Source organism: Triticum dicoccoides, chromosome 2B, assembly GCF_002162155.2.
Source record: "Triticum dicoccoides isolate Atlit2015 ecotype Zavitan chromosome 2B, WEW_v2.0, whole genome shotgun sequence".
Classification (NCBI taxonomy): Eukaryota; Viridiplantae; Streptophyta; class Magnoliopsida; order Poales; family Poaceae; genus Triticum; species Triticum dicoccoides.
In genome coordinates, this window is record NC_041383.1 from 526,996,937 (window position 1) to 527,017,639 (window position 20,703).

The 20,703-nt window shown below is 47.3% G+C and overlaps 1 protein-coding gene and 1 long non-coding RNA gene across 7 annotated transcripts; both read right to left on the reverse strand.

Moving 5' to 3' along the window:
* Nucleotides 1–2,596: 2,596 nt before the first annotated feature.
* LOC119364631 lies at nucleotides 2,597–5,346 on the reverse strand. 6 transcript variants are annotated; one of them, XR_005175017.1, is made up of 7 exons: nucleotides 5,128–5,340; nucleotides 4,760–5,014; nucleotides 3,891–4,130; nucleotides 3,738–3,812; nucleotides 3,336–3,640; nucleotides 3,066–3,243; nucleotides 2,597–2,921 (listed from the first exon to the last, which is right to left on the reverse strand). It is a non-coding gene; the product is annotated as an uncharacterized LOC119364631 (long non-coding RNA). The 6 variants fall into 6 exon arrangements; XR_005175018.1 differs by adding an exon at nucleotides 4,228–4,306 and having other exon boundaries at nucleotides 3,336–4,130; nucleotides 5,128–5,346; XR_005175019.1 differs by having other exon boundaries at nucleotides 3,336–3,526; nucleotides 3,601–4,130; nucleotides 5,128–5,343.
* A 630-nt stretch (nucleotides 5,347–5,976) lies between these two features.
* Nucleotides 5,977–10,833, reverse strand: LOC119364630 (HMG1/2-like protein). Its single transcript, XM_037630119.1, has 8 exons — nucleotides 10,639–10,833; nucleotides 10,464–10,541; nucleotides 10,324–10,383; nucleotides 10,192–10,249; nucleotides 10,039–10,083; nucleotides 9,887–9,958; nucleotides 9,584–9,655; nucleotides 5,977–6,366 (listed from the first exon to the last, which is right to left on the reverse strand). The coding sequence occupies exons 1-7, from the start codon at nucleotides 10,698–10,700 to the stop codon at nucleotides 9,602–9,604; spliced, it is 429 nt and encodes a 142-aa protein (XP_037486016.1). The 5' UTR covers nucleotides 10,701–10,833; the 3' UTR covers nucleotides 5,977–6,366; nucleotides 9,584–9,601.
* Between the last annotated feature and the right edge of the window lie 9,870 nt (nucleotides 10,834–20,703).

The window sequence follows — 20,703 nt, forward strand, 5'->3', positions numbered from 1 at the left end:
GGCATCAGGTACGCCCAGTGCATACGGTGTACGCGTAGAGATGATGACGTAAAGCGCTTCTTCTTCTACCTTGTCGCTTCTGGAAATCGGCTGTTGATGGTGGGACGGATTGTTTATCCGCATCCCATCTCGGTGCTTCAAGGTCTTCCAGGCAGCTGACCTGAGCAGCGGCCACGGATGGTGGAGCAAGGTCAATACATTGATGGGGCTGCTCTTGCTCACTTGCTGTTGGCGGTCAGTCTGTCAGTGGCGGAGCTCAAGAAGATTGCATCTATTTTATGAGCGAGCGGAGTGTGATCAGTAATATTGAGGAGGACTTTCTCAATTCTTGCGTGTACAACATCAGAGACCAGACAGTGGGGCGGCTGCCGCTGGAGACACCTGCACCGTCAGGTTTTAGTTGGGGGATTTGGTTGCCGACTTGGCTCTTTCCAGCTAAAGTTTGAGTTAACTTGGGTTTTAATGTGGGAATATTTTTTTGGATTCTAATCTTTATAATTTAGTTAACATTCAGCCACCCATGTAACTTCATTGTAAGCAATGTATTATTGATGCCTCTAGGCTCAACTGGCCAAAGTATGAGCGCAATAGGGTAGCAGAGAAAGAGCGCAGAGTTCTTCATGTATTGCCAAAGCTACAAAGGTATTGAAAAGACTCGAGGCGGATTTTTGGGACATGGTGCCACGCGAGATTGAAATCTGGGCAGTCCATGCATGCTATGAGATTAGCACTTAATATAGCGAGTTAATGAATACCAAAATGATACAGTGAGTTACTTTGATGAATAGGTGTATGTGATAGGCATCTTAAATGGGATGGTGGTCTAGGCACTGGTCGGCGTTTAAACGTGTCTGACTCACCTGTACGCCTTGATGGCACTTAACAAGTGTGGGCCTGCCGTTTTTGCTGTGATTTGTTTTGCCTAAGCTTCTTTTGTGTCTTGCTGTTTGACAAGTTTGCAAAGCTCAACGTTGCAAAGCTAAGCTATTACATTAGGAGCAGCTGTCAACTACAATTCTACATCTTCATTGTTTTTTTAGAGAGAGAGAGAGAGATGAACTTCTGTATAACTACAATTCTGCATCTTCAATTTTGTTTGAGAGAGATATGAACATCTGTACAACTAAAATTCTGCATCTTCATTTTTTCTCCCAAAAGGAGCTCCACATCTCCATGGATGAGTTCTAGCTAGCTATGCACATGAACAAAGTGAAAGAACTAGAGAAGCGAGATGAATTAGAGATGAGCTGTCGGATGGATAAGGGATGGCCTACAGGTTTCGTTAAAAGATGTTGGGTGCCTTGATGTCCTGCCATCCATTTATACAGAATTAATTTGTGACTCATTAAAGGAATGGGGTCAGGCTGAAGAAGTTTCTGATGGTTGGCTTGTGCGCATGGTATTCCTCTTCTCGCCAGTTTGCATGGATGAATCAGAGCTATTCAATGTTGTTGGAATTCACATGCAATCAACAAGCGTCTCGTTTCAATGCATGAGGCTTCCTTGTGGGCCATCTCCTGGCGTTGTCAGATGTAATAAGCGAGCTATACCATTTCTATACAGGGGATGGAATTCAGTATACACACTTGATGTATTAAAGCTGCACGAATCTCGTGGGAATGGGTGTTTTTGATTCCGACCTCGCGTGGCTACATGTCCACTCGTGATTTATCGCTATATTTCTTGATTAATAAAGTGCTTTCTTCCTCAAGAGGAAAATAGTGGCCATCAGGTCACTGACATTCATAGGTGAGCTATGCCCGAATATTCGTTTCTGAGCCCGGGCTCAGATGCTCCTAAAATCTACACCGCGAGCTAGCATGTGGATCTGTGCCAACAGATGTATTTCCAAACCGTATATCACTTTTTCTAGCCAAGCTTAGGGCAAATGAATGCGACAGCGCCGTGCACCTGTACGCGCGGAACAGGCAGCCGTTGGACGGCTCACTCCCTTCTCTGAGCCAGCCTGAGCCGTGCATGCCGCCGGACGCACAGACGGCAACCAGACGCGCCCCTCTTAAAACGAGTCCACCAGCCACCCGTCCAACATCGAACTGAAGAGAAAAATATACCTATTGTTGTAGTGCTAGCCCGCTTGCATCTCTGTCGCCATGTCTGCGGCTTCTTCATCCTTGCTTCCCGTTTCAGTAGACTTTCTCCTTTGTCTGATCCCATGTCTGTTTTGCAGTGCGGAGCTCGAGAACCACTTGATTTTGTTCGTTTACGACGGCAGTACCCACATCTCGTATGTATAACGCTGAACCTACGAACGCCCACATTACACCCTGTCCTTCTATTTTTCCCTATTTTTTCTGTCTTGCCCTCAACGCAGGTAACTGATGAGCTCACCATGATTCTCAAACAGCAAAATGCAAGGGCTCTCATGCACGTATCTCAAGCGAGCAACGCATCCAAATGGCACTGTCTCAAGCAAAAAATGCCATGCAGATGGACATGGTTTTTTGATCAAGTTTTGAATTCAATTAGTCGTCGTTGTGTTTGTTGCCGCGCGCGTGGATTTACTGAATGCCCAACTTCAGGTTGTCATGCTGTCTATTTTGTACTGCATCCCAAGAGCTCTATTTTTTCCGCTATCTGAGGCCAATTTTTTCGCTTAATACAATGTTTAGCAGCTGGGCACTGGATCATAGTTACAGCAATTGTTACAGCAATTCTGCCTGCCTAGGAAGGATGAATACCTTCATCATCTCAATGAAAAGACAGTCCAGGCCGACAGTTTGTAACCACATCCACAAAGCGGCGACAGGATTTTCCGTTTCTGATTAGCACAGACACCTTCGCTGCTAGACTCAGCTTGTGCTTCACGGTCTTCACTATGCCAGCCAAGCAGTATCACACCATTGCACGAAGGATCTTCATCCACGTTGTCTCTAGGCCTGCCACTCCCAACCACCACATCGCTGCTTAATCCAAAAAACACATGGTTACCGATCAGTATTATTTACTAACATGAATACAAAATTTTATACAGTACCCACAACCCCATAAATATTATTCCAGTTGTTTCATACAAAAAGGTAGCTGCCTTCACCACTGAAACATACCTCTAGTCCACGCAATCCGGGGAATGCACATGTTCAAGGAGGCCAGCATAGAATCTATGTGATCTTCATCAATTGTATCGGACTCTCCCCCCGATGCAACTTGCTCTCCCATGTAATTTGTTGGCACCTTCGATGCCACATCGAATCTATGTGATCTTCATCAATTCAACGTCCAACTCTGAAAGATGAAAAAACATGTTTTTCAGCAACAACGGCACAGTTAAATGCAACCCCCTCAAGGAAAAAGAATTTTGGCTTGTGGCCGTGTACCTGTGCCATTGCATAGTGATCAAGGTTTCACGCAAATTGATTATCAGTATCCATTTGCTCTTGAGTTGTCATTGGTGGTGCTTCCTGGCTTTCATTCTTCAGTTCTTCCCAATTAATGTCATCATTAGCAACGTCGTCTCCAGCTTCCCCCGTTTCTCCACCTTGCTCTTGGCCTCCAGGAGAGGCAGCATCTACAATCAACAAATGAGTGTATTGTTTTCATTAGCAACCTAGATATCAGAAAAACAGAAGTTCAAACATCAACCGTCTTTGCCTCAGCCTCATCATACTCCGTGGCGCAAAACCTGTCATGTGCACTTATTCAATCAGATGTTGCTTTTCAACAGCTCCTCACAAACATGTTTTCCACACCAGCTATACGATATTTTTTGAAGCATAAACCTGTGACATGGCCACCTTCCACGTCATTCCTAATACGGAGGCTTCCCTGCGAACTCTGTAGCCCTAGGGGTTGACCTTTATTAAGTTTGTATAAACGTTAAATGTCAGCACAGCAATTACAAGAAGCAAAACCACTAAATTTGCATGGCAAACCTCTGTCTTCTACTCTCTGATATGCCTTGATAATGCAATCGTTTGGATCATCGCCATTGCCATCACTGTCACTGCTCAAGGAATCTGAGATTTCTTCCATTATAGTTTTCCCGTTTTGATGTCCTGCACCATTAGAAGTTCCTGGTCCAGGCTGGTCCTCTTCGTTTGCTTCTGCCGCACCTTGGTTCTGTTTGCCAGCAGCAATTAGGCTCTGAGCTGCTCATAGTGCTTCGATTTGTGCTGATAGTATCACCACATGAAATTCAATCATGTTATTTTTAATGTACACCCATCATCCATAAATTTATAGCTAAAGTTTTTTTTTTTTAATGCCTACATTGATGTAACAAGCCACCTGGCTCCCGGCAACCGGATGCCAAAAATCTTCAATTATCAAAGTAGTTTTCAGGTTTTATCTGTTCAATGCCAAAGCAAATAGGAGTAGTTACCAAGCAAGAACAAATATTCTTTTTTCTGTAAATGCAAGTGAGCAATGCAGGCTGTAAAAGTCATATGCCTCACCAAGTGAATCAAAACTTAGGCCAAGTGTTGGTCGTACGACACTCTTTGTCAGTTCCTCCGCATATTTGCCAATTGACTGCTAAAGAGTACTAATGCGAGACGGTCACGTTGTTTAGTTTGTCGCCGCACTACCCAGCCACAAACTGAATTTTGTTGCAAACATATTATAAATTCAGCACACTAGAATCTCAAAAGTAATAGCACTGAACTTTCTGCCGATTGGCCAGTAAGGATCAGCTGCCAATGACTAACCTATCTATATCATATTCTCAGTTTGTAAATGATTTTGCTACGATTTTGTATAGTAAAATGGATGGAAAACAGTCGGATGGGATTCAGGTTCAGACCTTTTGGTCCAACTTGGGGCTTGTGGGTTGACTTTGTCAGTTGACTGCGCTGACATGGTCGGAGATAAATCTGAACACCGGCGGACTCCGTCTCGTGCTTTGTCAGCTCCATCGTCGCTGAGCCATTGCCTGCAGCCAGACCCAGCATTTGAGTCCTCAGGGTCGCCACAGTTGGTGTCTCTCGCGGGCAACAAGACCAGAGGAACCGGATCTGGGTGTTCAATGTTATCCACATATTCCTCCCGCAGCGGGAACCTGAGAGAAGAATGGCAATGGATGACGGCCAGGCCACATTGTTATCTACCTGATTCAGGTCTGGCAGAATGCAAAACAAATTCCACGAAATACCCAGATCTATAGAAACTAACCTGTCGACGGCGTCGAGAAGAAACTCCACACCAGCGTCCTCCGTTTTCCTTGGTCGCGGCCGCGGGTGGCCGAAATTAGCGCCGCTGCCACGAGCAGCTCACTCGTAGACGAAAGGGGGACGAAGCTGTTCTTGAGAGGAAACAGGCGACAAACGGCCCAGCTTTTCCGTCGTTGTCTGATATGTGGCTCGGTAAAGAATTGCAACTTTCTGATCCACGGACCAGGACAGCAGCGCCCGTCTACCGTCCCAACGATACGAATCGGCCTCATAAATTCACTGTTCCATAATGTATTTCCTTCGTACGCTGTTTTTTCTTTAGGATTGTCAGGTGCGTCAGACCGATTTATTTGGATCCCAAGCCAGATATGGACGCCGGGGATATCGGGAGCAGCTGGGCTCGGGCACCAAATCGCCATGTCCAGCTATGCCGCCTTTCTATACAACTATGTTTGGCTGTTTAAAAACAATCTATGTAACTTGTGCAGAGACAAGAGGCAACTGGTGCGCGCTTCCATTGATACATGTTTTTACTGATTATAAGATAAATGTGCGAAAGTTTTGTTAAGATCAAAAGAAAATGAATTTATTTATACTAAACGTTATAACAGGGTACATCGATTGATGCATGTCTACAAATCAACAAGCTCAAAGACATGAGATAGCATCACCATTCTCTTGCACACATTTCAAACATGTTTCTCTGCAGCAGAACCCATCTTTTGATGCAACCTGTTAGCAACATCTTGACGATGAGCGAGTAGAGCAGAGCAGAGCTGCTTCTATCTCTCAAAAAAAACACCTTGAGTAGGCATCCCCTTAAAAACTCACAATGTCATCATTGATTGCAAATTTTGTTGATAGCGTACCAAGATGACCACTTGGTACTCACAATGTCATCATAGGGTTTCTAATAGTGAAATAAGTTAACAGACGTTAAAAATTACTCCCTCATCCCCTATGCAAAACCAAAAGGCGTCTTACATTTTGATAGTGGTAGTACTTACTAATCAAACATTACAAATAGTTAAACATCTAAAGGCATGAGCACAAACATATTTAATACTCCCTCCATCCCAAAATAAGTGTCAACTTTGTACTATTTTGGGACGGAGGGAGTACTAGTATTGTCCATATGGCAGCTTCAACTGCACCTGCATCTCAACCCTCCAAGTGCCGGCCCAGACAGAATCAGGTTGAGGAGTTGCTTGCGGTAATTGTGCCATCTACCAAGTCATTTCTGCAAGCAAACAATACTCGGTGCTCACACATGAATAATTCTGCTGGAACGTGTAAAAGTTTCTAGGTTTCTAACACGTAAACAACCAGTTACATTTTTAAAGAGGTTGCCTTTCTCATATGCAGTCTAATAACATGGCAGTTAACAACAAACAAATACCAAGCAAATGAGACTGCTATATCAGTGATGTGTGGTGGTGTTCAAAGGATGATATTATCGGCACAAGATGTAAGCAATACCATAAGAGCACTGTTTTGTTCTACGGAATAGAAACACTGTTTTGTTCTACGGAATAGAAACTCGACAAAATTAATCAGTACTAAACTTAGTTCCTCCTTCCTTGCTAACTACATGGCTAAAACAGAACCAATTCCAATAGCATGTGTTATGGCGCTGCTAGAAGGAGGGCGCGAGAGGGCCGGCCGGGGGCCTTTTTTCCCACGGCCGGGCAAAAGGGAAGGGATTTCCTTCTTAATTCTTGCTTGATTAGATTGATACATCTCCTCTCTTTATATAGAGAGGTTTACTTGACTCCCAAGCAAGGCTTACTTGACCCCTAAGAAAGCGACCCTTATCTCTAATTAACCCTAAGACTAACGGGCTATACCGCCAGCCCAGGCCCATTACGTACTCTAACATTACACCCCACCTGGACATGCAGCTTGTCCTCGAGCTACAGCCTAACCAACTTATAACTATGACTCGATGCAACACAAATCTAACACCTAAAAATAAGCCTTTTACATCTCGGCTTGTTTTATTATTCTCAACCTGAAATGGACTGGGACGCTTTATTTTGGACCCCTTAACAAAAAGTGGACACCATCCGCACGTCAAACGTGCACGTGTACAGCCACCTAGATCCCATGGACACCACCTAGACAAAAGGAGTGCATGTGTATGACCACCTGGAAGTGGTCGCAAGAGTGACCAGCAGAGGCGCCCTCGCGGCGGCTGGTGGCGGAATGCAGTGGTGCTACGCGGTGCGCTGCTGTCGGTGACACCATGCCTTCTCCCTGCCAGACGACTGTTGGTTTGCACCGCACAGGGAAGAGTGGAGGGCTTGCGATGGAGAATGACGAGGAGGGGTGCGCCCCCCCAACCGCCGATGTCGCAGACTTTGAGGTTGCTGCCCGCGGGGAAAACAGCATGCCCGCCACCCGTGGGGGAAACCGCATGCCTAAGATCCCCGACGGAGCGGATGAGATCGAGGTCCTTTGCGCAGCGAAGGGCAACTTGGAAGAGCGGCAGCTGCAGACCACGCATCTCCTACACACGCCGACGCGCTAGGAGGCCGCGCGCAGCAGCCTGCAGCCTCACCACCGCCGACACGTGGCGGGTAGCGATCCAAGACGGAAACGGTGACGGCGACGGCGGGGATTGGACTTGGTGAAGCGGGACTCCTGCCGGTGCGGTCGATGCGGGACCGGAGCTGACCGGCGGTGGCTGCTGCAGCTGCAGCGGCTGCTGCGGTGGCGTACCGGGCAGCGGCAGCGGCAGAGCGCCGGGTGCGGCGGAGGCCGCCAGGAGCTGCGGCTGCCACTGCAGCCAGGGCTGGGCGGTGGTGGTGATGGATGGCAGCTGCAGCGGCCCGGCGAGCGCGGCGCAGGCCGCTTGGTGCGGCGGCTGCCACGGCAGCCACAGCGGTGCGGGGGCGACGATGGGCGCTGGAGGCGCGGCGGGAGCCGGCGCCGGCCAATGCGGCCACTGTGGGGCGGCGGCCCGGTGGCGGCGGTCGGGGCCGGGGCTGCAGCATTCCAGCGAACGCTGCAGAGGCCCCCTAGATGCAGTGAGTACCACGGCAGGGCCGGCGGCCCGGTGACGGCGGTCGGGGGCCGGGGCGGCGGCGGCCCATAAGGGCTGGCCAAGTACAGCCAGATCCCCTGGACGGTTGTGACGAGGTCGTTGAGGACCCCGGTGATCTCCTCCGGGGTGTAGGCGGCGGCCGGTGGTGCGGTGAAGGGCAGCGGCGCGGTGTAGATGGCCAGCGGCGCGGTGGTGACGGTCGGCAGCGGAAGCGACGGGGTGGGCGTCGGCGAAGACATGATCGAAACTGAGCTACCTGATACCAAATTGTTATGGTACTGCTAGAAGGACGGCGCGAGAGGGCCGGCCGGGGGCCTTTTTTCCCACGGCCGGGCAAGAGGGAAGGGATTTCCTTCTTAATTCTTGCTTGATTAGATTGATACATTTCCTCTCTTTATATAAAGAGGTTTACTTGACTCCCAAGCAAGGCTTACTTGACCCCTAAGAAAGCGACCATTATCTCTAATTAACCCTAAGACTAACGGGCTATACCGCCAGCCCAGGCCCATTACGTACTCTAATGGCATGCCACCTATAAAACCATGGCATGACGCTCACATAAGCTAGACACTGCTCAACGGTATTGCACCAATATAAACCAATGTGGAAATAATAAAAAGAAACTTCTACTACCCATTAATGGAAAAGTTGACAAATGTTATATCTCACAATTTTTGCATGACTTGAGTTAACTTGAAAATTGTGAAAATTATAACCACAAATTTACCCAAAGCTGAATCGTTTCAGCATTACTGGACAAAACCAACAGTAGAGATATTGGACGAACAATATCAGTTTATTTATGTTGTTGACAATCATGTTCACATGTTTTTGGCTACATATATGATCCCAGGCTTCAGGTTGATTTTCAAGTCAAGTGAGAATCAGGCTCACAGACTAGAAAGCAGGAGAGCTATGATATCTAACTCATTGTGGAAATTAGAAAGGTTATCAGATCGAAAGCTGAATTATTTCAGCATTATTACTAGACAAAACCAACAATAGAAACATTGGATGAAAAATAATAGAACTAAGTTAATGTGTCAGCACACGTTCTACTTCTATTGCTGACAATCATGTTCTCGTGTTTTTGGCAACATATATGATACCGTGGGTGCCTCCATCGGAGACAAATACTGAACTTTCAAGATAATCAAGCCATGTGAGCCTCACTTTGTATTAACATGCATATGAGAGGCTCACAGAGTAGAAAGCAGGAGCGTATGGTATCTAACTCATAGCCATATGTATAAATCTAAAAACTAGCTAGTTAAGAAATTAATCAATCCATACAACAGATACCTTAATAAAAAACAAACAAGAGAACATGCATTACCTGCTAATTGAGTAACCAATCAAAAAGATATACAGATAGCAAAAAGAAAAATGCAAATCACCTATTCAAGCGCACCTTAGAGATCTTCTGTGTTCACATTTTCAGATTCATCATCTTGTTTGTCATTACCTCCGTCAACAAAAGTTTCTGTAAGGGAAAGAAATCCATAAAAGTTCAAGGAGAAGCTGGATCAACAAGAAAGAAAATTAAATGTGCAAACACAAATAGTTTAATTATTCTTCCAATGAAAGGTATAGTAGAAGAGATTATCTATTGTTATTGGAAATAATATATCTGATGAAAGAGCATTATATCTGCTTAGCTTAGCATGGTAAAGTCGTCTAAAAATAGGTAAAAGCACTAGGTCCTTGTCTCAACCTTCTTGAACTCAGCAATCCGAGCCATGCCTATTTTGACCTCACGGGCCTTGGCTACATAAGGGGCCTTGTCCTACAACACAGATCCATCCATGTATGTATCAACAACAAATCAGCACGGCAAAAGTTACAGAAGATTAGAAGCTGTCTTACCGAATCGTTAAAGAATTTCCAGTTTTCAGCAGCTTGCTTTCTAATCTGAAAGGTTTCCACGAGAAACAAATTATCAATTCATCCACGAAACGATGGAAACAAATCATTATGCCTTCTGATAGAGGTAAGGAGGCATGGAAGGGTCGAACTGACAGCATCTACGGACGGCTTGTCACAGACGCCTTTGAAGTACTTTATCCAGAACATGTTCCTAAACAAATCAGGGTCAAATCAAAGCAAAAAACTGAACAACAATCAAAAAAAACGTGGAGGATCTCATCTCACTGGTAGGTGCGCAGGTCGTGTGTCTTCGGCTTCACCGCTCCATCGCTCTTCACCGCCAACCTGCGTGGAGCATCGAAAAGGTCGGGTCGACGCACCAAAATTAACCTCTATTGCATCACACAAATCGATTGGATTCTTACTTGCCCTTGGCCTTCTTCCCCTTCTTGCACTTGGTCGAGGGCTTCCGCTCCTCCGCTCCATCGCTCTTTGCTGCCGACCTGCGTAGGAATTCAAGGTTATGGACCGGCGGCTCAACGCACCAAAACTAGGGATGTCTCTTGCATCACAGAAACAAGATTCAGTTTTGATTCTTACTTGCTGTCGGCCTCGTCCGTGGCATCAACATCCATGGATGTGATCTGCTTGCAAGCAGTCATGTCTGAACAACAGGTGAGATCGGCGCGAGGCGAGACAGGAATCGAGCGCCCGATCGAGGAGTTCCGGGGAAAGGAAACGAGGGAGACGAGAGGCGAGCTGCAGCTAGGGTTTAAAGGCGTGTTTGTCGTCCTAGGGCTTTTCTATCTTCAGTATGATTGATTTTGCTCGGTTCTATTTTCAATTCTAATCTATATCTATATCTATACCTACTAATACCTACTTATTACCTATTACCTTACCCCTACCCCTACTAATAAAGCAAGGTGGTATTCTTGGTTTCGTCCCACCTACGTGATTTTGTTATTTGGACTTTTTTTAATCTAATGAGGTGGTACTATTCACGTGAATTTCTGGCCGTGTTTTCATGCGATGGGAGAACATAGTCGGAAGGTGCAACGGCCCAACTGGCTGGGCATCGACCTTCCTTTGATGGGCCTGCTCCTGCCACTTTCATGAAAAAAGGTAAAAAATATATGTTTTAACTGGGTATCGAATCCCTAACCTCTGGGTTGGGCCACGAAGGCTATAGCCAGCCGGCCTATAATCGGATTGCAGTAAAGAACTGATTCAATCAATATTAGTCCTACCTCGCTCCTTTAGATCAAATTTCACCAACTTATATACACACGTGAGTTGTAGTAGATTCAACTTATATCAGCAAGTCATCTTCAAAACCAAGAAAGAGAGGAAACAGCATACCAAAAGGAGAGAAAACTCCATAATGAAGGGGATATGGACGATGCAACCATGTTGTATTGGCTCTAATTAGAAGGATTTATGGGCTTGGCATGGTGTGATTGGCTCTAATTAAATTAAATGAGAAAAAGATACATGCATGGCTCTAATTAAAGGAAATGATGACATGATAAAAGCGTACATGCATGACCCGTATGCCGCGTTGATGGGCATTTTGGTGAATGGCGAAACTAGCCTTTTTCTCAAATCAATGCATCAATTTTCTTCCCCGTTGCAACGCACGGGCTTTTGTGCTAGTTTCGAAATAAAATAAATTACAACCTTCTAATAAAACACTAAAATATCGCCCTGAGCTTAAAAACAAATTTCTTTTGGGGAAACTTAAAAACAAATTCCAACTTAGAGCATCTCTAACCTATATCACTTACTCCCTCCGTTCCAAAATAATTGTCTTTCTAGCCATCTCAAATGGACTACAACATACGGATGTATGTAGACATGTTTTAAAGTGTAGATTCACTCATTTTGCTCCGTATGTAGTCACTTGTTGAAATCTCTAGAAAGACAATTATTTAGGAACGGAGGGAGTATAATTTAGAGTCTCCCATGCAGACCCATGGCCAGAGGAGCAAATGGGTCTGAGCGAGACAGCGCTCAAATAGAAGGCTTGAGAGAGGCTGTTGATGTATGTGAGTTAGCGGATCTCAGATATAAAGGACTGGACTGGACTTTTGAGAAGAGAGTTGTATGAGGGGAATTTTGCAGGGTACGGCTGGACCGAGTTTTGGCTACAGCCAGTTGGTCAGCTCTGTTCCCTTTTGCTGCGGTCGAGCACCTTACCGCAGCGAAATCTGATCATAGCCCAATTCTGCTGATTAATGATATGGAGGCTAGCAACCAAAGAATAGCGCTGAAGAAGCCATTTCGCTATGAATGTGCGTGGGAAAGCGATACCAGGTTTGGAGGCACGATGGAGCAGGCCTGGGATAGGGAGCAGCCGGCGGCAACTGTGGCTGATCTAGCAACCAAACTTGCCTCTGTTGGAACTGCGTTGAAACACTAGAGCAAGTTATCGTTTGGTTCTGTGAGACAAGAGTTATGGAGGCTACGACAGAGATTGTCAGAGATAAGGGCAGTACCGAACCGTGTCGGGCTGGGAGTGGAAGAGAAGCAGGTTTTGGACAAGATTGTTGAACTGTCTTATCGAGAAGAGGTTATGATGCGGCAGAGATCACGCATGGATTGGCTAGCAGCAGGTGACAGCAACACACAATACTTTCAGAGGAAGGCAAGTGCGAGGAGGGCCAAGAACACCATAACAGAGCTTCAGAAACCGGATGGGACGGTAACGTCTAACATGGATGAAATGGCGGAGATGAGACCGAATTCTATGGTAATCTGTACAAATCAGAGGGGTGCATTGGTATCAAGGAAGTGTTGTCACATATACCTGTCAGGGTGGACGGTGGAATGAATGCAAGGCTGAATGCTATGTATACAAAGGAAGAAGTTAAAGAGGCACTCTTCCAAATGTTCCCAACAAAAGCGCCGGGGCCTGACGGTTTTTCGGCGCATTTCCTTCAGAGACATTGGGAGCTTTGTGGTGACGAGGTTACCGGCGTGATCATACGATTGCTCAATGGAGAGGATTCACCGGAGGATATGAACCGCACGTTCATCATTCTTATTCCCAAGATAGCGAGTCCAAAAATCCTAGGACAATTTCGGCCCATAAGCCTTTGCAACGTGATATATAAGATTGCGTCAAAGGTCGTAGCCAACAGGCTGAAAATTATCCTTCCAGAGGTCATTTCTGAGGAGCAGTCAGCTTTTGTGCCTGGTCGTCTTATCACGGACAACTTTATAACGGCGTATGAGTGTCTACATTATATGAAAACAAGAAGAGTGAAAACAAATCGTTTTGTGGCTCTAAAGTTAGACATGATGAAAGCATACGATAGGCTTGAGTGGCCTTTTTTGAAAGCAGTTATGTTGAAGATGGGTATTAGCCCTCGATTCACCGAAACGGTCATGAGGTGCGTGTCATCAGTTACGTTTTCGGTTCTATTTAATGGAGGAAGTTTGCATGATTTCAGGCCAACAAGAGGGATGAGACAAGGGGACCCCATATCCCCGTATCTATTTTTGTTAGCAGCTGAATGTCTCTCGTGCCTTTTAAAGGCCCAAAGATTTGGGATACGAGGGTTGTCCGTAGCAAATACTGCCCCAGCTATCAACCATCTACTCTTTGCAGATGATAGTCTTCTATTTTTTGAAGCCAATTCTGGGAGTGCTACACAGGTACAGAAGGTTTTGCGAATGTACTGTGAAGCATCGGGGCAGCGCATTAATACAGATAAGTCGTCGATCTTTTTCAGTAAGGGGGTGCCCGAGACAACAAGAGAGGAGATTAAGGTCGTGCTGGACGTGCACAATGAATCATTGTCAGAAAAATATTTGGGGCTACCTACGGATGTAGGGAGAAACAAGGAAGGAACTTTCAAATATTTGAAGGACAGAATATGGAAACATATCCAAGGATGGATGGAGAAATGCCTTTCAAGTGGAGGTAAAGAAGTGCTTATAAAATCTGTGGCACAATCCATTCCGACTTATTCAATGTCATGTTTTAAGCTGCCTAGAGGACTAATTGAGCACTTAAACAGTCTGCTTCGCAAATTCTGGTGGGGTAGTAAAAGGGGTCAGAGAAAGCCAGCTTGGGTGTCTTGGAAGACTATGTGCAAACCAAAAAACATGGGAGGAGTTGGTTTTAGAGATATTGAGCTTTTTAACCTGGCTCTACTTGCCCGTCAAGTTTGGAGACTTCTGCAAGATCCGGAGTCACTAAGTGCACGAGTTCTTCGAGCTCGTTACTACCCGGAAAGTACTGTGATCGAGGCCACACTTGGATCTCATCCTTCCCAAGTCTGGCGCTCGTTGATGGAGGGTAAAGAGATACTGGTTCAGGGGCTAATTAGGAGGATCAGGACAGGCATGGATACTCGTATTTGGGATGATAACTGGCTGCCCCGATATTTCAAGCTTAGACCTATGTGCTCTATTACCTATGATCCGCCGCAGATGGTGTCCCAGTTGATTGATGCAGCTACACATACTTGGAACAAACAAGCATTGAACAATCATTTTGTCAGGCCGGATGTGGATGTTATCATGAATATACCTTTAAGCTCCCGGGTGCAACAAGATTTTTGGGCTTGGCGTTATGACAGGCGAGGGGGTTTTACCGTGAGATCGGCATATAAGATGATCAGTGCGATTAAACATCAGCGTGAGGATTGGCTGGAACATAGAAGCGGTCATTCGAACGTTGAAGCTGAGAGTAAGTCCTGGTCCTATTTATGGAAGGTGAAAGTTCCGTCTAAAATAAGAGTGTTTGTGTGGAGATTAGCACAGATGTCACTACCTACTGGTGTCCTCCGCAACGAACGCAACATGGCTACGACCCCATCGTGTGGACTGTGTGATGAGGAGGTGGACACATGGCAACATTCTCTGTTTGAGTGCCGGATGGCGAGATGTGTGTGGGCGCTGGGAGATGAAGAGATTTTGGAGCATGTGATATCCAACAGAAGTGAAGATGCAAGGCTGTGGTTGTTCTGGCTTTTTGACACGTTAAATCAACATGATCTTGCTAGGGTACTAATCACCATGTGGGCAATCTGGTGGGCCAGGAGGATAGCAATTCATGACAAAGAATTCCAAAGTCCACTTTCGACTATGTGTTTTGTTAATAGGTACCTGGAGGATTTGGAGATTGCCACCAACCGCGCCCCCACTAGAACCACAAATGCAGCAATGCCAAAACCACGTAAGTGGATCCCCCCGGGAGAAGATGCGATGAAGATTAATGTGGACGGTGCCATCTCTCGCCAAGGTGAAACCGGTGCAGCCGCTGCGATTTGCCGGGACAAGGAGGGCAACTATCTGGGAGCTTCCGCGGTGGTCTTTGATGGCCTAGTGAACGCCCCAAGTTTGTAAGCTCAAGCGTGCAATGAGGCGCTTGCCTTGGCTCAAGATCTTCTCGTGACACATGCGATAATAGCTTCGGACTGCATGCAGGTTGTTACAGATATCAACGGAACTTCGCCCTTTTCTTCTTATGCTTTTGTAATTCAGGAGATTAAAGCTAGAGCTATGAACTTTGCTAGAGTTAGTTTTCGCTTTGAAAGTAGAGAGGCAAACTATGAGGCTCATGCCTTGGCAAAGGCAGCCTCGTCTCTCCCTTCTGGGCGTCACGTGTGGCTAGGGAACTTACCAGATATTACTTGTATTCCGGCAACTTTGGTTGATTAGTAAAATCCCTAGTTCACCTAAAAAAACTTATAATTTAGAGGAGCATACGCCGAGTATTCTTTAGGGAAGTATATATTTGCATCCCTAAAAGGGTATCGTTTCTAATACGGCCGAGTATTCTTTAGGGAAATACTCCCCATGTAAATAAATATAAGACTGCTTAAAATATTACTTTAGTTATCTAAACGGTCTTATATTTCTTTATGGAGGGGGTATATATTTGCGTCTCTAAAAGGGTATCGTTCCTAATTGATCCCTTATGCTTAATTAATGGAGTAAAATATCTTTTTTGCCAAATTAGTTCCATTTTTTATCGCCGACATAAACTTCACTACTCTACTATTTTATTAATAACATGTTGGACACATACTTCACCTATTGTTCGATAAGAGAACCGATCAAAAAAAAACTACACACTTCAATACAAGCACTACTACTCTAATAGCTCCTACTAGTCCATCAATGCTTTCTTTATCTCTTCACTGCTTACATTGTTGCTAGCTTTTCTATTGGTTTCTCGAGATTGCACACTTCTTCTTCTCCGTCTCCTTAAACTTGGACTTTGCGTCCTCTCTAGTCTCATCTCTAGCAAATAGTGCATGAATATCTAGTAAATTTTTCGCCACCAATACATCAATATACTCTTCTTACCAATATCAAAATTTACATCCATCCTACATACAACTTTAAGCAAACAATGAGTTTCAAATTACGACGAATCTAAAGAACAACCGTATAAAATGGCACTCACTCCTTCCTTTCTGCATTTTTAGAACACCTATCCAGGATGTTTCAGCGTGCTCTAAACTAGGCGGGGCACCAGCCGCGTGCAGTGGTCACACTTGATGACCGGCAGCCGCAAGCCACCGAGCTATTGGGCGAGTGTTGATCACGGTCGACAGTCGGACGTGGTTGTGTCTGTGGTCGGTCGACGGGTGAGATGCGAGCGTCGAGAGGATGACATACCGACAAGTGGTGTAGAGTGGTTGAGGGGCTTGCGCGGGTCGGTCCCCACCAAATCCAACCAAAATGTGCCGGTGCCGGCGACCGAGGAGCGTCGAATCCGCCGACGGCGGCGCCGATCGTAGATTTGATGATTTAGTCGCTGCCGCCAACGAGAACGGACCAACTTAAATTGGGGAGGAGCGTCGTAGGGGCTACTGGGTGTCAGCGATGGCACAGGGTGGCCGGTGGAGGCAAGTAGAGTGGCGCTAGAGTGGATGCAGCACAGGATGAGGTGAGCGCGACCAGGTGGGGATTGTTTAACTCCATGGGTGGGCGGCCGAGTAAATATAAAAGTTGGGTGGCTTAGGAGGATAACTTTTACTCCTCTAAAGCTTTAGGGGAACGGTTGGGTGTAGTTTAGTGGAGGAAAAGTGAAATTTTACTCCTTTAAAGTTTTTTAGGGGATTGGTTAGAGATGATCTTATTCATTATGTGAGGACGTGGCGGCAGTTTGGGGGGTGGCCAAGGCCGCGCGTTTTGACGGTCATGCACGACGGCAGGCGGCTGACGGCTTCATCAACGGGGTGGTCGTCCGGCTGCGGACGTTGTTCCGGGGCTCTCGACCTGGATCTGGTGCATGCACGACGTGACGTCACTTGGTGGCGCGTCGTTGGGGGCTATCAATTTTGGCTCTATTGTGTGGCCGCACTGGCAACACCACGACTGATGTTGGAGGCGTGTGGTGCCTCGATGGGTGCTACATGTGGAGGTAGGTGGTAGTTGCTGGAAAGGATGGCGGCGACACATCACGCAGGTGTGCGGCTTCAATGGTTATGGATGGGGGAGAGCTAGAGCCTCGGGTGAAAGCCCATTTCCACCTTGGTTGGTCCCGACGATGATGATGCCACCAGGCATCGTTCCCTCTGAGGAAGTCCTGGATAAGGGGGTATCCGGACAGCCGGACTGTATACTTTGGCCGGCCTGTTGGACTATGAAGATACAAGATTGAAGACTTCGTCCCGTGTCCGGATGGGACTCTCCTTTGCGTGGAAGGCAAGCTTGGCGATTCGGATGATAGATCTCCTTCTCTATAACCGACTCTGTGTAACCCTAGCCCCCTCCGGTGTCTATATAAACCAGAGGGTTTAGTCCATAGGACAACAACAATCATACCATAGGCTAGCTTCTAGGGTTTAGCCTCTACGGTCTCGTGGTAGATCAACTCTTGTAATACTCATATCATCAAGATCAATCAAGCAGGAAGTAGGGTATTAACTCCATCGAGAGGGCCCGAACCTGGGTAAACATCGTGTCCCCAGTCTCCTGTTACCATTAGCCTTAGACGCACAGTTCGGGACCCCCTACCCGAGATCCGCCGGTTTTGACACCGACAATGGTGCTTTCATTGAGAGTTCCTCTGTGTCATCGCTGTAAGGCTCGATGGCTCCCCCAACCTTCAACAACGCAGTCCAGGGTGAGACTTTTCTCCCTGGAAAGATCTTCGTGTTTGGCGGCTTCGCACTGCGGGCCAACTCGCTTGGCCATCTGGAGCAGATCGACAGCTGTGCCCCTAGCCGTCAGGTCAGTTCGGAAACTTAAATTTCACGTCCGATATCCGCGGAGACTTGATCTTCGACGGATTCGGACCTACGTCAGGAGCGCCAAACAGTCGCGACAAGCATGACTTAAATCTGTTGTCGGACAGTATTTGGGATCTCGCCCCTACTGCAGCTCTGGACCTAAATCCGGGGCAGATCGCGTCGTCCAAGGACGGGTGGATGGACCCCGCCACGGAGGCCGCATACTCTTCGGCGGTAGAGCCAAACACAGACTCCGCCGTTAAGGAAATCTGCGTCACCAGACCCTCGGACTCGTGTCCGGATGTGGGTTCCGAACCGCGCGCGCCCGGACCCATCAAGCCTGACTGGGCTCCAGTAATGGAGTTCACCGCCGCGGATATCTTTCAGCACTCCCCCTTGGGTGAAGCGCTTAATTCATTAAATTCTCTCTCTTTGTCAGAAGACTCTTGGCCGAACTATGTCCAGCCCAGGTGGGACATGGACGACGGAGAAAATCGCCTCCCACCCACCACCCACTTCATAGCCACTGTCGATGACCTAACAAACATGCTCGATTTCGACTCCGACGATTTCGACGGTATGGACGTCGACGCAGGGGATGATCCGGAACCACCGCCCGGGGCGCTGGACCGCCACTTCATCATATGACATCTACATGGTGGACACGCCTAAGGAAGACAACGGTGACAGAAAGGACACAATGGAGGATAAACCCCCCGGACAAAAACAAAAACGACGGTGTAGGCGCCGCTCTAAGTCCAGTCACAGTAAAAATAGTGACAACAGCGCAAGGAAAAATGACACTCCGGTTGACTCCGAAGGCAACAATATGAACCAGGCAATGGAGCAAGAAGAGCTAGGCCACGCCGAACAAATGCCCGATCACAGCGATCCCGAGGGCCGAACTCATCAGACTACCTGCGGAGAGGAGGACAGTCCGGTCGACAATGCATTCATCATCCCGGAAAAACGTTTGGAACAAGATAACCTCCACAGAAGGCTTATGGCCACGGCGAGGAGCCTAAAGAAGCAGAAGCAAAGGCTTAAAGCCGCGCAGGATACGCTCAACCGAAGATGGAATAAATTGCTAGATACTGAAGGAAAATGTGGCGACGATCGCCACACAAAGAGCTGCCCAAAACGCAAGCTGCTGCCCGAATTTGACGACGAGGCCGCAGCGCCCGTTCTGCCAAAGAACAATGCGGCCATTCGGCCAGAGCAACCACTTCATGGCCGCGATAGAGCAACCACTGATACCGCACACGATTTACGTGAGCTCCTGGACAAAAAGGCTGCTGCGGCCAGGTCCATCTACGGATCCAGGGGACATGCTTCGACACGGGATTATGGTCACCACAATGATCACACTGATCGAATACCAGTTCGGAATCAACACCGGGTGCAGCAACAGCGGACAGCACGCCGCGATATGTCCAGATACAGAGGGCCGCACACCCTCTGTGCTTCACCGATGAGGTGCTGGATCATGAATTTCCACAGGGATTCAAACTCGTGAACATAGAGGCATACGACGGAACGACAGACCCTGGGGTCTGGATTGAGGATTTTATCCTTCACATACACATGGCTTGGGGGGACGATCTCCACGCCATCAAATACCTTCCCCTCAAGTTGAAAGGACCATCTCGGCATTGGCTGAAATGCCTCCCCGAAAACTCAATTGGAAGTTGGGAGGAACTTGAGGACGCTTTCAGGGCCAATTTTCAAGGGACCTATGTACGACCTCCGGATGCAGACGATTTAAGTCACATAATACAACAGCCCGGAGAGTCAGCCCGTAAGCTTTGGAATTGATTCCTCACTAAGAAGAATCAAAATGTTGACTGTCCGGATGCTGAAGCCTTAGCGGCCTTCAAACATAGTATCCGGGACGAGTGGCTTGCCAGACACCTCGGCCAAGAAAAGCCAAGGACGATGGCGGCCTTAACAAGCCTTATGACCCTATTTTGTGTGGGCGAAGACATCTGGTTGGCCCGTAGAGGCACCAGTGACCCAGGCACATCCGAAATTCGAGATGGCAACGGGAAGCCACGGCGCACCAAGCACAAGCGTCGCAACAATGACGATAGTCCGGACAATACGGCGGTCAACGCCGGATTCAGGGGCTCCCGACCCGGTCAAGGAAAGAAGCCATTCAAGGGCAGCAAAGAGGGACCGTCCGGCCTGAATAAAGTCCTGGACAGATTGTGCCAAATCCACGGCACCCCCGAAAGACCCGCAAATCATACTTATAGAGAATGTTGGGTCTTCAAGCAGACTGGCAAGCTAAACGCTGAACACAAGGGAAGGGAAACACCAAGCGAAGACGAGGATGAGCCTCACCAGCCGAACACGGGGGGACAGAGAAAAATTCCCACTGGAAGTCAAAACAGTAAATATGGTCCATGCAACTCACATAGAGTTCGTTGCCCCCAAATTCAACCCCTAGGCGTTCTGCCCGATCACT